Genomic DNA, 15,147 nt, shown 5'->3' with positions numbered 1-15,147 from the left:
AACAAAAATGAAGATAAAGAGCATGTTATAAAAAAAACAGGAAATACCCCCTAAAATCTGCAGCTAAAAAGGAATTCCCATTTGAGAGCTTTCCTGCCAATCTTTGGTGTGTTTTACTAATACAGGAACAATGTCCAGAATCTAGCTGTCCGAAAACCAAAACTGTCCAAAAACCGGACATTTTTGAGGGAGCAAAGATGGTGACGTTGGGTGGCGAGGGACGAGGGAACCGGTAAAAACCGCAGCGGAAATCGGCGGGCGGCGTGGATTGGCAGGCAGGGAGAAGCGGAGGGTCAGCGTGGCGAGGAGCACCAACAGCAAGGTCCGAAATCCAGAAAAATCCAAAAACCAGCACGACCCCGGTCCCGAGGTTTCCGGATTTTGGACGTATTGATCGTCTTGTCCGAAATCCGGAAAAATCCAAAAACCTGTATATTAAATTCCCTAAATTGTTATTGTTATCCTTCAAAGTGAATTTCGTTTAGATAAATAAAATATTGCTGTTGGTTTGAAAAAGCCAATTAAAAATCCCCACAGAAATTGGGTTTGATTAATGTAAAGATGAATGTAAAATACTCTAATCCCAGCAGTGGTTTGATCTGTTTCACTGGGGCCCAGTGGAGGCACATACTATTGCGTATAAACTGCTGATGCATGCCACATTCTGTATAAAGAAAAATATTAATGACTAGCACTACTAATCCCTAACTCAACTATTTACAAAATCTATCTTTATTAATTTTTCCAATTGCCAGAGCAGTGCAATATGAACAGAGACTAACTCTCTAGTGTATTCAACGTAATACACTGAATGCTCAGTGGACTGGCAGGCTTCAAGGTTAACATGACATTTGTATTTTCTGGTGTACTGTAGTGCTCCAATTATCTACAAATTGAACCAACAGGAAATGTGCTTTGGGCTGAGAGAACAGTGTGGCTAATCTGTTTCTGTAGCTGATTATGTAAGGGAGGAGTACAAATTACGAAGGGTATTTAAAATAGGATAACCCTATTTTCTAAACCGAATCCGGGGACACAGGGTGGGAGCACAACAAAGTAGCCAGAACGGTAAAGGTTGCGCAGCACAGCAAGGCAAACTTTTTCAGCAGCCTTTATTTTAAGTTACACATATACACTACAAACCAAATGTGCATACAATTACCACGGATGTGACGTTACACTATTGACACGCAAACATGTGACCCTCCCCTTAGTGACTGAGGTCACGCCTGACACCGCCCCCCCCCCCCCTCACAGTGTCTAGAATTAGTCCGCACCCCCATTCCCCCAATGACTGTGGCCGGACCATCCCCTGCAGCCTCTCCCTCACCTGCTCCAGTTTCCAATGCTTAACAAGACTGCCCAGTGAGTCACTCTGGCTATTGTACAAATTGTTGTTTAATTTAGTCGAGGAGCCACTAACTGACAGCTCAGGGGTACACTTCGGGGAAGTTTTGTGAACCAGGGACTCTTCTGGGGACACTGTTTGCCTGGGGACACAGTACCTCATCCAGAGACTGCCCCCGAAAAACAGGGTGTATGGTCACCCTAATTTAAAAACATAGGTGACAAAATTCTGTTGCGCCCCATTTGGGGCAGTAACCGAGGCAAGGCGGGACTTCCTGCACCCGGTGTGGAAGTCCCACCCAGACCGTGAATTTCCGCTTACTGCCCTTCACAGGGCAATGTCGTGCGCTCCACTTCCTTTCGGGTGGGTTCGGTAGCGCTACATGGCCTCTCCGCATAGCACTGACACGTTTTAACGCCCCTCCCTTTCCGCTAAAAGGGAGGGACGCTGATAACTCAGCAGTCCGTTTGAAGCCTCCACTGGGTCACCAGGGCTAAGGGATGCCGTGGCCACAGCCTGGCACCGAGAGGGAGTCCGGGCTGGAGGATCGCGGCATGGAACCCGTGAAAGGAGCGGCAATCGGCTCGAACAGTAAGGGGGGAATGGGAGGAATTAAAGATGGTGGTGTGCGGTGCAGCGCACTTCCGCTTGAAGGTTCGCCCTGTGATGGGTGACCGGCCCAGTTTGTGACCTGCGAGGCTGGTGTGGGCATTGCCCGCAGGGCGAAAAGTGGTCGCTGCACATGGCGATGATGTTATCGCTGGAGGTGCAGCGGTCTGGGACGCTACTGGTGGGGTGCAGCGCTACCGTTTTTGCGCCTCCGCTCACTCCCGCGCAATTTCAAGGGAGCCGGTTGCGCCTCACCAGGCAAAAACAGTTTTACGCCCCAATAGCATCCCTGGAGGTGCTGTACAGGAGAATTTCTGTACCATATATTTTTCCAATGGAATACAGTTAAAACCACAGAGATAAAATCAGACAGTTTAACTGTTCCTAACTTGTTCAGACTTGTATTGTATTAAAATTTCTCATGAAGACAGCCTTTTATAATAATAAGATTATATAGTTGGAACATTCAATGTTCTCCACAGTACTTAGATTTAAATAATGTGAAGTTTTCAGATTTTTAGGTAAGGGCAGAGAGTTTAACAATTCAGATTTATCAAAGTAAAGCACAACTTTATGATATCCTGTACTTTTACTGAGACCAAGACTGAGAATTGCCTCGGAGATGCTCCTGCATAATTTCGCTGGAACTGTGGCATAAACAAGTTTTTTTGGGGGACGCTTGATCTTCAAGCATCTTAGCAAATTATTAAATGTTTACTGGCAATATCATTTTAGCCATCAATATCCAGTAACATGGTCACATACTAGATTCCAAATAGTTAGTTTGCTCCAATGTTTTTCTAAAGAGATCTGAAGGTTAGGAAATTTCTAATTTGGCATCCCATTTGACCCCGAGCTGAGTTTCCGACCTCATATCCTCCCAATCACCAAGTTCGCCTACATAGAAACATAGAAAATAGGTGCAGGAGCAGGCCATTCAGCCCTTCTAGCCTACACCGCCATTCAATGAGTTCATGGCTGAACATGAAACTTCAGTACCCCCTTCCTGCTTTCTCGCCATAACCCTTGATCCCCCGAGTAGTAAGGACTTCATCCACCTCGATAACATTGCCCGTCTCCTTTCCTGTCTCAGCTCATTTGTTGCTGAAACCCTTATCCATGCCTTTGTTACCTCGAGACTTGACTATTCTAATGCTCTCCTGGCCGGCCTCCCACCCTCCGTAAAAGTGACTCATTCAAAACCCTGCTGCTTGTATCCTAACTCACACCAAATGCCATTCATCTATCACCATTGTGCTCACTGATCTGCATTGGATCCCGGTCCAGCAATGTTTTGATTTTAAAATTCTCATCCTTGTTTTCAAATTCCTCTCTGGCCTCATACTTTCACCATCTCTGTAAGCTCCTCCAGCTTTACAACTCTCCAATTCCGGTCACTTGCGCATTCGCGATTTTCTTTGCTCCACCACTGGAAACTGTGCCTTCAGCTGCCTTGGCCCCGAGCTCTGGAATTCCTTCCCCAAACTTCTCTTCCTTTAAGGTGCTCCTTAAAACCTACCTTTTTGACTAACCTTTTGGTCACCTATTCTAATATCCCCTTGTGTGTCTCAGTGTCAAATTTTCTTTGATAATGCTCCTGTGAAGTGCCTTGGGATGTTTTACTATGTTAAAAGCATGACATAAATGCAAGTTGTTTTTGTTATGTTAATAATGTGCAATTTTTTTCATAAGAATATGGGTTCAATTTTCCCCAGTATTTGCATTTTTTTTTTGGAGTAGGCTGCTTTTTCTGGCCTAACTTAAAAATCCCCATTTCCCCAATCAATTTGCACCAGCATAACTGACTTAGTTACATTTTTTTTTAGATATGTTTTTTTTTGCTCAAAGGGGGCGTTACCAGCCATCTACACCAGTTCTGGTCATTTAGGCAACTTTGGCCAGCTAATAGTTACTCCATTTCTACTTAGGCCAGTGTATATGGCCACTCAAGAAAACCCTTGCGGAGAGTTAAAGAAATCGGCGCAGGTAAGGAAATCGGCATAGGTAAGTGCAGCAGATGCCCGGAGGGCAGCAGCAGGAAAGGTAAGAGAGCAGGGGAGGAAGAGGGGGGAGGGGGAGGAAAAGAGAGAGAGGTGGGGGGGGAAAGCATTTCGGGTGTAGTTAGGTGCGGGGACCGGGAGGGAGGCGGCCTGGGCTAGGGACGAGAGAACGCACCGGGGAGGCCACTCGGCCTGGGCTAGGGGCAGGAGAATGCACCGGCAAGCACTTCGGCCAGGGCTAGGGGTAAGGGAGCAGACCGGGAGGCTGGGAGGGAAGGAGAGACATAGAGACAGCGAAATGGCCGTCATCGGAGGCCACAGAGCGGTGGGAAGGCACCGGAGAGGCTGGTGGGGAGGGGGGGGGGGGGGAGGGAAGAGACAGTGAACTGGCCGGCATCGGGGACCACAGAGCGGTGGGAAGGCACCGGGGAGGCTCGGGGGGGGGGGGGGGGGGAAGGGAAGGTTACTCACCATAATGAAGCTGAAGGAAGTCTCCCAGACTCGGAGCTCGAGTGCACATGTGTAGCCATTTCAGCGACGTCAAGAACGTCACTTCCCCCCCCACGCATGCGCAGAAGGCCCGACTCCTTTTTCCAGCGCAGACCGCAGGCTCCACTCCCCCCCCCACCCAGAGACGACTGGCCATGCTGCACGGCTGCAGATTAAAGGCCAAACATCAGGGAAACTACGAAGATTTTTTTCCTGGCGCTTCTATTCACGTAATTAAGTGGCGCAACTCGGGGAAGTACGGCACAAAATGGGCTCAGGGAAAATTGAGCCCATTGTTACAGAAGACAGTGTGGCACAATTAATTCGTGTCCCTTCATTTCCAGAAAAAGAGCTAGAATCCAGTACATGCTGATAGCAAAAAATGTCTCCACCTAGATTTCCATTTGATGTAAACTACAGGACAAATTGTTCAAGCTTGTCCACAAATGTTCTTCATAATGTTTCACTTAATCCTTTCTTTTCTCCTGACTTTGATTTGGATAAAGGCTTGTAGATATGGTGATTCTCTAGGTACTGTAAATGTTGATGTCAAGATTAGTTTACTTGGGATTTCACTGTGGTGCAGAATCACTTTACAATTTAAAAGAAAATTAAATTAATATAAAACCAATAGTCAGCCCTGGGTGTGTAGATGGCTCTATTAACTTTTCTGCAGTGTTGGGTCACTATTATTGGTAGCTGGTGTGCTACCAATTTCACTCTCATCAACCTGTTCCTTTCACTCCAGGGCTATGCTTTGATGTTTCAGAGCACCCTGGTACACGACTACAGCGCTTACAAGCAGGGCGGCCGAGATCCTGGATGTGGCAGGCAACAATCTTCACCAGCTTTTCAGATTTAAAATCGACTATTTGAAATAATCTACAAAGTAGATTTGAAATTGTACTTCCTATATCCACGTCCAGATCATTTATATATAACTAAGAAAAGCAATGGTCACAGTAACGATTCCTGGAGTACTATGCAATTCTAAAGGGAGATTTAATTTATATGGCAAAACCTAATCATTTGAATGCAGGCAAATGGCAAAATCACTGTACCTTGTAGAACACACTTAATTCAGCTTCTGATGTTTAGCATTTGAATTTTAGAACCGCCATGTAGAATGAAATGTAATTAGTAAGTAATTACAGCTGTTTCTGCCCGAAATAAACGGAGAACTTAAGACGTTATAACTGGCAACTTTGAAATTGATGTTAATGCAAATGGGTAATGATTATTGTTTTTTGGCATAAATAAGCAATTGCCTGTTTTAAACATAGATGTTTTAAGTGGTGGAGACTGTACAAGGAAGCGGGACTTTCCTCAGACGACATCGAACATCATACCCTCTGACAGGCACATGTTCCACAGGAGCTTAATCCATGTGATTGTGGGAAGCTACTAACTGTAAAGGTTGCACTAGTATATTAAACCAAGCTGTTTCTCAAGAGGCAGTTCAACAAGCAGGGGAGCAGGTGTGGGAGAATCTTAATGTTGGTCATAGCCTTTTTTGGCATCCTGCCCGTGAGTCCGAATGTTAGGGCATGGACAAGAAAAAAATGATTGCATTGTTAACGTTAGTATATGAGGAAGTGTCAAATTAAAGACAAAACTAGGAATTCTGTGGAACAGAAATCAATATGAATGCAATAAACGGGACCATTTCTTACCAGTTCTTCACACTGTGCACGCTTCAATCTTCTTGCTATATCAAGAGCTGTCTCACCACTCTGGTTTACTGTAAAGAAATATATTTGGTACATGATACAGATAACATAAGTAGAGATAAATTACAATGCAGCCAACAATTTTTCTGTAGTAGAAAGCAATTTTCTGTAGTATTCAGTGTAGATTATACAAATACATTTTTGTTTCAACAATACTCACAAAAAATATTAAGATTTTATAATAAATTATAATAAAATACATTAAATGATTTATTATAGATGGTCACGATCAGAATTCCATTTGTACATTAAGATCGTGCACAACTTATGGTGAACTCCCCAGCTAACCATAATTTTACTCAGCTGAGATATTAAAATGTTATTAGGCTGGGTCAGGGAATCGTGTAAACATAAGAGGCAGTTGTGACTTTTGGTTGATAGGATAATTGGTTTATTGGAACTAATTGGTTTCCATTGAGATGTTCCATCCATCTATAGTATACAGAAAGTCTTGCATCTGTGTGCACTTCTTGTAGTGTAACAATTACTTCCTATAACACTTTTTCTATCGCATTTATTTCTGTCAGTCACGCTCGGGTTATGCTATTCTTTGTCACATTTTTCTGTTATTTTTCGACTGACTTTGCTAACCTCAGAGTCCTCCACCATTTGGTCTCCAAGGTAAGTGAAGTTGTTGTCTACTTGTTCAGGTCTGTCTCCAGCCTAGTTGACACTGTGGCAACAAGCTTCAGGCTACTACACCGATCAGATGAGGTTTCTTTTGGACGCTTTTCTTTTTTTAATGTATTTTTAAAAAGTTATTTCTAACAGGGACCCGGTGTTATTCCGTCATGAATGGTTCCCACAACCACTACTATTTTCTGCCCATATGTAGGTTTCCCTATGTACCCAAGAAATAGGAGCAGGAGTAGGCCCCTCGAGCCTGCTCCGCCATTCAATGAAATCATGTCTGATCTTCTACCTCAACTCCACTTTCCTACACTATCCCTTGATTTCCTTAATATCCAAAAATCTATCAATTTCTGTCTTGAATATAGTCAACGACTGAGCTTCCACAGCCCACTGGGGTAGAGAATTCCAAAAATTCACAACCCTCTGAGTGAAGAAATTTCTCCTCATCTCAGTCCTAAATGGCTGACCCCTTATTTTGAGACTGACCCCTGGTTCGAAACTCCCCAGCCAGGGGCAACATCCTCCCTACATCTACTCTGTCAAGCCTTGTAAGAATTTTGTATGTTTCAATGAGATCACCTCTCATTCATCTAAACTCTAGAAAATATAGGCCTAGTCTACTCAATCTCTCCTCATAGTACAATCTCTCATCCCAGGAAGCAGTCTGGTGAACTTTCGTTGCATTCCCTCTATGGCAAGTATATCCTTCCAGGTAAGTAGACCAAAACTGTACACAATACTCCAGGTGCAGTCTCATCAGGGCCCTAGATAATTGCAGTAAGACACCTTTACTCTCATACTCAAATCCTCTTGTAATAAAGGCCAACATACCATTAGCTTTATTAATTGCTTGCTGTACCAACATGCTAACTTTGTGATTCATGTACAAGGAAACCAAGGTCCCTCTGAACACCAATATTTCCCAATCTCTCACCATTTAAAAATGACTCTGCTTTTCTATTTTTCCTACCAAAGTGGCTAACTTCACATTTCTAAATTCATTTGCCATGTTCTTGCCCACTCACTTAGTCTGTTGATATCCCTTTAAGCCTCTCTGCATCCTCCTCACAACTTACATTTCCACCTAGCTTTGTATCATGAGCAAACATGGATATATTACATTTGGTCCCCTCATCCAAATCATTGTGAATAGCTGAGGCCCAAGCACTGATCCTTGCGATACCCCACTAATTACAGCCTGCCAACCCGAAAATGACCCATTTATTCCTACTCTCTGTTTTCTGTCCGTTAACCAATTCTCAATCCATGCTAGTATATTACCCCCAATCCCATGAGCCCTAATGTTGTTTATTAACCTCTTGTGTGGCACCTTATCGAATGCCTTCTGAAAATCTAAATGCACCACATCCACTGGTTCCCCTCCCTTATCTATTCTACTAGTTACAACCTCAAAAAATTCTGTGTCAAACATGATTTCCCCTTTATAAATCCTATTATTATTTTTTAAGTGCCCTGTTACCACATCCTTAATAATAGATTATTGCATTTTCCCTACTACTGATGACTGGCTAATCGGTCTGTAATTCCCCATTTTCTCTCTTCCCCTTTCTTAAATTGTGTGGTTGCATTTGCTACCTTCCAATCTGTGGGAACTGTTCTAGAATCTATGAAATTTTGGAAGATGACAACCAATACACCCAGTATTTCTGCAGTCACCTCTTTCAAAACCCGAGGATGCAGGCCATCAGGTCCAGGGGATTTATCAGCTTTCAGTCCCATTAATTTCTCCAGTACCATTTTTTTTACTACAGATACAACGTCTGAAATCCGGAATCCTTGGAACCGAATCTGTGTGGGATTTTGCCGGATTTCGGACCTCGCTGCGGACCGAATATGTGCCGTATTTCAGGTTTCGCCAGATTTCAGACCTTGCTGCCCACTGATCCTCCGCTCCTTGCCGAAATGTCTGGTTTTCGGACAATTCCGGTTTTCGGCAGTCCGAATGCGGGACGTTGCACCTGTAATACTAATGTCTTTCAGTTCCTCATTCTCACTAGACCCTTGGTTCTCCACTATTTCGGGAAAGTTTTTTGCATCTTCTTCTCTGCCATTTCCTAATTCCCCATTATAATTTCTCTTGTCTCAGTCTGTAAGGGACCCACATTTACTTTTGCTAATCTTTTCCTTTTTACAGACCTATAGAGGTTTTTACAGTCTGTCTTTAATGTCTCTCGTTAGTTTACTCTCATATTCTAGTTTCCCTTTTTTTATCAATGTATTGGTCCTCCTTTGCTGAATTCTAAAATCCTCCCAATACTCTTTTTGGCAACATCATAAGCCTCTTCCTTTGATATAATACTATTTTTAACTTCTCTTGTTAGCCATGGTTGTATCACTTTTCAGGAAACTGACTTTTTGCATTCAAAAGCACCTAACTGCACTTAAGGTATACTTGCTAACTGTTCAGTTGCTTTTTATTTGCTGGTTGGATATCATCCTAATTTATTCAAAATTAAATGAAAGAATAGCACTTGAATTAACTTGCACATTCCAGTAGTTTAAGCAGCAGCAACCCAACAGGTATTATGAATTAAAACCACAACAGCACAGAGATAAGTACCTGTGCATGTTCGGATTATCTGATAAGAGTGTCCTTCACATCAAAGGCATCTTTCACACTGGTAGAGTGTTCTGCTGGGGAAGAATCACAAGGCACGACTTCCCACCAAGAAATTCTGACACACTAATATCATGATGTCAGGAACGTTGCTTATGTGACTCTTCCTACTCTTTTATGGTAAACAGCTGAGCTATGTCCATATACACATAGTAGAGATATATCGATAAGGGAGAGAGGAGAAAGAGCATGAAAGAAAGAATGAAAGAAAGATAATATGAAGGTCTAGGAACCATGCCTAATACTGACCCTTAACTCAATAGTACCATTTTTGGTGCTATTGGTCCAGGGGCTCTTCCAATTTGCAATGCCTGGATTTTCAATGTTAAAAATCTTGCCTTTAATGACTGGTTTAGATCAATTAAAGTACATTTTTTCAGAACTTGTCTCTTTGCAAAAGAGATAATGGGAACCAGCAAGTTAATGAAAGCAGATAAATGGAAGATTTTAAGTTATTTTTAAGGCTGGCAAAGAGAATAGATGGATTAAATAGAAAAAATAAAATAAAATTTATATATTAATAGGAGATAAAGAGTAAAGAAGAGAGAATGTGTAAAATGAGATGGCCAGGTGAGCACATAATTTCCATTTTTACATTTTTTATCTAAATTATATTTCAGATGTTTCTTTTTGTAGTTTGTGGTCAACATTACAGTGATAAGGCTATTAAATGATATTGAGTATCGTTAATTATGCAAAATTAGTGCCACATTGTTCATTTCCAGAGGTCTGCTGGCAGTCAGGGGTAAAAAGAAAATGCAATTCAAAGCCACACAGTCCACTCACCTAGATTTAAACTTGGTTTGCCCCGAAGAAGCAATTTTAAACATTCCACTTTATCCAACATGCAGCAGTAATGTACAGCTGTGTTTCCTTTTGTAGTCTGCTTGTCCAGATTGCCACTGTACAAGAATATAAATTAATGTAAATGCCAATATAAGTTTTTTTAATGACCCAAATGGATGTGATGTGTATATTGATATGCTAAAAACCATTAATCCTTTAATTTTCAGAGTATATTTATATGGGGTGGGGATGCAATTTGTTTAGTTTCCTTCCTCTCTTACAGTCTCCTTTTACTTCTTATCTTACCTGGTTCAGAGGATGGGCCAAGATCCTGCTCTCAGGACTGTCCAAGTCTCTGAATTCTGTTCTATAACCAGTCACCCAAAGTTACATCAGGGTGGATACCTTTTTATATTCTTAAATTCAGTCATTTCTGTGGGAAACTTCCTCAATTAAGTATGGTTGAGAATGAGTACTCACCATCTGGGGAATCGTGGGTACATACCTGCACCGTACCACTCTATTGGAGCTTAGCACACCGTCCTTCAATATTTGTATTAAAAATAATGTTTTTAACATATATAAATATAACATACAGAAGTGCTAGATATAAAACAGCTATAATTTTCAGCAAAACCATCTTTTCAAGTCAATTGACACCATCATAACATTAACCAAGCATCAAACTGGTTAATTCTGCACTCATCTGGTCATAAAATGCAGAGCTGCACTTAACATCCTTAATTGACTGAAATAAGCAAAAATGTGCAGTAATAAAAATGTAAGACAGAAAATCCAATGTTAAAGCTTAGAAATAGTTTAAGAAACCCACAGGGTTTTGATATTAGAAAAAAACAAGGCCAGGAGTGTTATCAGAGCAGAAAACATTATTTTCATTCAGAAACTAATGTGACACTCAGATTATGTGGTAGACTCACAATTGTCATTATTATCTCTGAAATAGGCAGTGAGTAATGTGTTATTGCATTGCAAAAAAAGACATGCGATTACTATGGATGAGAAAACCATCTGAATGCTGAAAAAAAAATCAATAATTTTAATGTCTAACAAATAAAAATTAATATGCATTCCAAAAACATCATAGTCAGGAAGAGTTGAAGGTATTAATGCAATATTTGGTTTAAGAGAACAGTAGAGACTATACTTTCATTTCATATTTATGTAGTCCAAATCTTTTTTTACTGCTTCCTCTCTATTCATTATTTGCTGCTCTCTGTTCATTATCATTTTTATATCCCTTCTTAAACTGGATAAATTATAAACTGAAGTATTTAGACTGACAAACAAACCATCATTTTTTCCTAAGCCAACTCTGATCTAGACATTTCCAATAAAACAGCTAAGGCTGAACAAACATATTGTTGGTAGGTTTGTGTAATGCCTATTGGAGTGATGTCAGGTGTCGTACATGCAATTTTGTGAGGCTGAGGCTGGTGGTACTCGGGTATGACCGTTGCCTTTTCTTACATTATGAAATAATCACAAAATGGATGCACTATTTGTAATGCTAGAACAGCTTGCAGTGATTAATATGGCCAATATGAGTTAAAAGATATTGGATATTAATGGAAAACACTGAATTTACCATTAAGTGATTTCCTACCTGTTCTGAACAAGAAAGTCAACCAGGTGGAGTGAGGTCCGGTCAGCAGTTCGCACTGCTAGATGAAGCACTGTTTCCCCTGGCTCCTGTTCGTTAAATAAAGATCCATGTTAACATTGTTCTCTTCGAAATACTAATAATTCATCTAATAAGCACAAATGACCAGCTCTCCCCTGGCATTGCCCACAGGGAGTCAGACAGACAGAAAAAGAAAAAAAAGAAAGAGAGTATTTATGTAGCGCTTTTCACAATCTCGATGTCCCAAAGTACTTCACAACCAATGAAGCACTTTTTAAATGTAGTCACTGTTGAAATGTAGAAACCTATGGTTTCTAAGGAGTCCCACAATCAATGTTGCCATTCTGCTTTGATTTTCCAAAGGACCATGGAAAGCAGTAGAAAGGAAAAATGAAAAAAAAATTCTTCCTTTGGAGAATAATGTGAAATAGTGGAAGGATTCCCTGGCTGATTAACAGTCTGACAGGGTATGACGTGAACATTCCTTCCATAGTTGTAACTATTATACCAGCCGATAGGGTGGTTAGCCCTATATGACGGGAAGGTCTATGGGCTCCCACAATCCATACGATTGGGATGGTGCGCACACCTGCCCACGGCACAATGCCTATTGGATGTCAACTCGGAATTCAGAGCTGGAGCTTTGGTCTCCACTCACTAGAACTGTCTGGAACAGGGTTTGAGTTCTGCACCTTGTGACTTAGTGTTGGGAATGTTATCACTTAGCCAAAGGCTCGCTGTTTGCTGGTTTATTATTCTACAAATTAGCTTTATGCTTACTCTTCTTCAATATCCATTATTTTACACTAAAAAGGTGGGGGGGGGGGGCGGGGGGAGAAAGAGGGGTCAGGTGAGGGGAAATTTAGAAATCTAAAGAGAAAAGTGGAGCAGTGTAGCGATTTAGGTAAAGATAATTAGAGTGTGACAGGAAGGGACAGAAAGTTTAACGATAAAAGTGTATCACCGAATAAAGTGAAAGCAGGGGAAAATGGTAAAAAAATTAAAATGAAAAGCTCATTATCTGAATGCACGAAGCATTTGTAACAAGGTAGACAAATTAATGGCACAAAGAGATAAATGACTTTGATCGATAAGCCATTACAGAGACGCAGTTGCAAGGTGACCAACGACAGATGTTAGGCTAACCAGTCTATAGTTTCCTGCTTTCTGTCTGCCTCCTTTTTAAATAGGGGTACTTGAACGTGTTGTTGCCTCCCAAATCCGTGCCCATCGTTCCATGAATTCAATGTTTGAATCCCTTCAATCTGGTTTTCACCCTTGCCACCGTACCGAAATTGCTCTCAAAGTCACAAATGACATCCTTTGCGACTGTGACAAAGGTAAACTATCCCTCCTCGTCTTCTGGGCTCATCTGCAGCCTTTGACACAATTGACCACACCATCCTCCTCCAACGCCTCTCCACCATCGTCCAGCTAGGTGGGACTGCACTCGCCTGGTTCCATTCTTATCTATCTAATCGTAGCCAGAAAATCTCCTGCAATGGCTTCTCTTCCCACTCTCACATCGTCACCTCTGGTGTCCCCAAGGATCTGTCCTTGGCCCCCTCTTATTTCTCATCTATATTCTGCCCTCGGAGATATCATCCGATATACCGCTTTAGATATTGTTGGGGGAGATGGCTCACCAGGGGAAGGCAGCAACAGCCAAGTTCATTGCACCATGGGTGGCTCTGTTGCACAGGAGGGCAGGAAAAAGAGTGGGAGAGCTATAGTGATAGGGGATTCTATTGTAAGGGGGATAGATAGGCGTTTCTGCAGTCGCAACCGAGTCTCCAGGATGGTATGTTGCCTCCCTGGTGCAAGGGTCAAGGATGCCTCGGAGCGGCTGTTGGGCATTCTGGAGGGGATGGTTGAACAGCCAATTGTCATGGTGCATATAGGTACCAACGATACAGGTAAAAAGCGGATGAGATCCTACAAACTGAATTTAGGGAGTTCGGAGTTAAATTAAAAAGTAGGACCACAAAGGTAGTAATCTCAGGATTGCTATCAGTGCCACGTGCTAGTCAGAGTAGAAATAGCAAGCAGGATAGCTAAGATGAATACATGGCTTGAGGAGTGGTGCAGAAGGGAGGGATTCAAATTCCTGGGACATTGGAACCGGTTCTGGGGGAGGTGGGACCAATACAAACCGGATGGTCTGCACCTGGGCAGGACCGGAACCAATGTCCTAGGGGGAGTGTTTGCTAGTGTTGTTGGGGAGGGGGTTAAACGGATATGGCAGGGGGATGGAAACCGATGCAGGGAGACAGAAGGAAATAAAACGATGGCAGAAGCAAAAGATAGAAAGGAGAATAGTAAAAGTGGAGGGCAGAGAAATCCAAGGCAAAAATCAAAAAGGGCCACATTACAGCACAATTCTAAAGGGACAAAGCGTGGTAAAAAGACAAGCCTGAAGGCTCTGTGCCTCAATGCGAGGAGTATTCGTAATAAGGTGGATGAATTAATTGCGCAGGCAGCTATTAACGATGATGATATAATTGGGATTACGGAGACATGGCTCCAGGGTGACCAAGGCTGGGAACTCAACATCCAGGGATATTCGTCATTCAGGAGGGATAGACAGAAAGGAAAAGGAGGTGGGGTAGCGTTGCTGATTAAAGAGGAAATTAACGCAATAGTAAGAAAGGACATTAGCTTGGATGATATGGAATCTGTATGGGTAGAGCTGCGGAATACCAAAGGGCAGAAAGGGAGTTGTGTACAGACCACCAAACAGTAGTAGTGAGGTTGGGGATGGCATCAAACAAGAAATTAGGGTTGCGTGCAATAAAGGTAGAGCAGTTATCATGGGCGACTTTAATCTACATATAGATTGGGCTAACCAAGCTGATAGCAATACGGTGGAGGAAGATTTCCTGGAGTGTATAAGGGATGGTTTTCTAGACCAATATGTTGAAGAACCAACTAGAGAGTTGGCCATCCTAGACTGGGTGTTGAGTAATGAGTGAGAACTAATTAGCAATCTGGCCATGCGAGGCTCCTTGGGGAAGAGTGACCATAATATGGTAGAATTCTTTATTAAGATGGAGAGTGATACAGTTAATTCAGAAACTAGGATCCTGAACTTAAGGAAAGGTAATTTCGATGGCATGAGGCGTCAATTGGCTAGAACAGACTGGCAAATGATACTTAAAGGGTTGACGGTGGATAGGCAATGGCAAACATTTATAGATCACATGGATGAACTTCAACAATTGTACATCCCTGTCTGGAGTAAAAATAAAACAGGGAAGGTGGCTCAACCGTGG

General features: G+C 42.2%; 1 protein-coding gene across 5 annotated transcripts in view; it reads right to left on the bottom strand.

Annotated features, from left to right (window-relative positions):
• LOC139271360 (arf-GAP with SH3 domain, ANK repeat and PH domain-containing protein 1-like) overlaps window positions 1-15,147 on the bottom strand; it is a 525,010-nt gene that overhangs the window by 84,521 nt on the left and 425,342 nt on the right. For all 5 annotated transcript variants that reach the window (XM_070888507.1, XM_070888511.1, XM_070888508.1 and 2 more), the window contains 3 exons: window positions 11,858-11,943; window positions 10,234-10,349; window positions 6,120-6,187 (listed from right to left, as the gene is read on the bottom strand). In XM_070888507.1, coding sequence (XP_070744608.1) covers window positions 6,120-6,187; window positions 10,234-10,349; window positions 11,858-11,943 — 270 coding nt within the window. The remainder of the gene's footprint in view (window positions 1-6,119; window positions 6,188-10,233; window positions 10,350-11,857; window positions 11,944-15,147) is intronic.

This window comes from Pristiophorus japonicus, chromosome 1 (assembly GCF_044704955.1).
Source record: "Pristiophorus japonicus isolate sPriJap1 chromosome 1, sPriJap1.hap1, whole genome shotgun sequence".
In the NCBI taxonomy this organism is placed as follows: domain Eukaryota; kingdom Metazoa; phylum Chordata; class Chondrichthyes; family Pristiophoridae; genus Pristiophorus; species Pristiophorus japonicus.
This window is presented reverse-complemented; position numbering and strand designations above follow the sequence as displayed.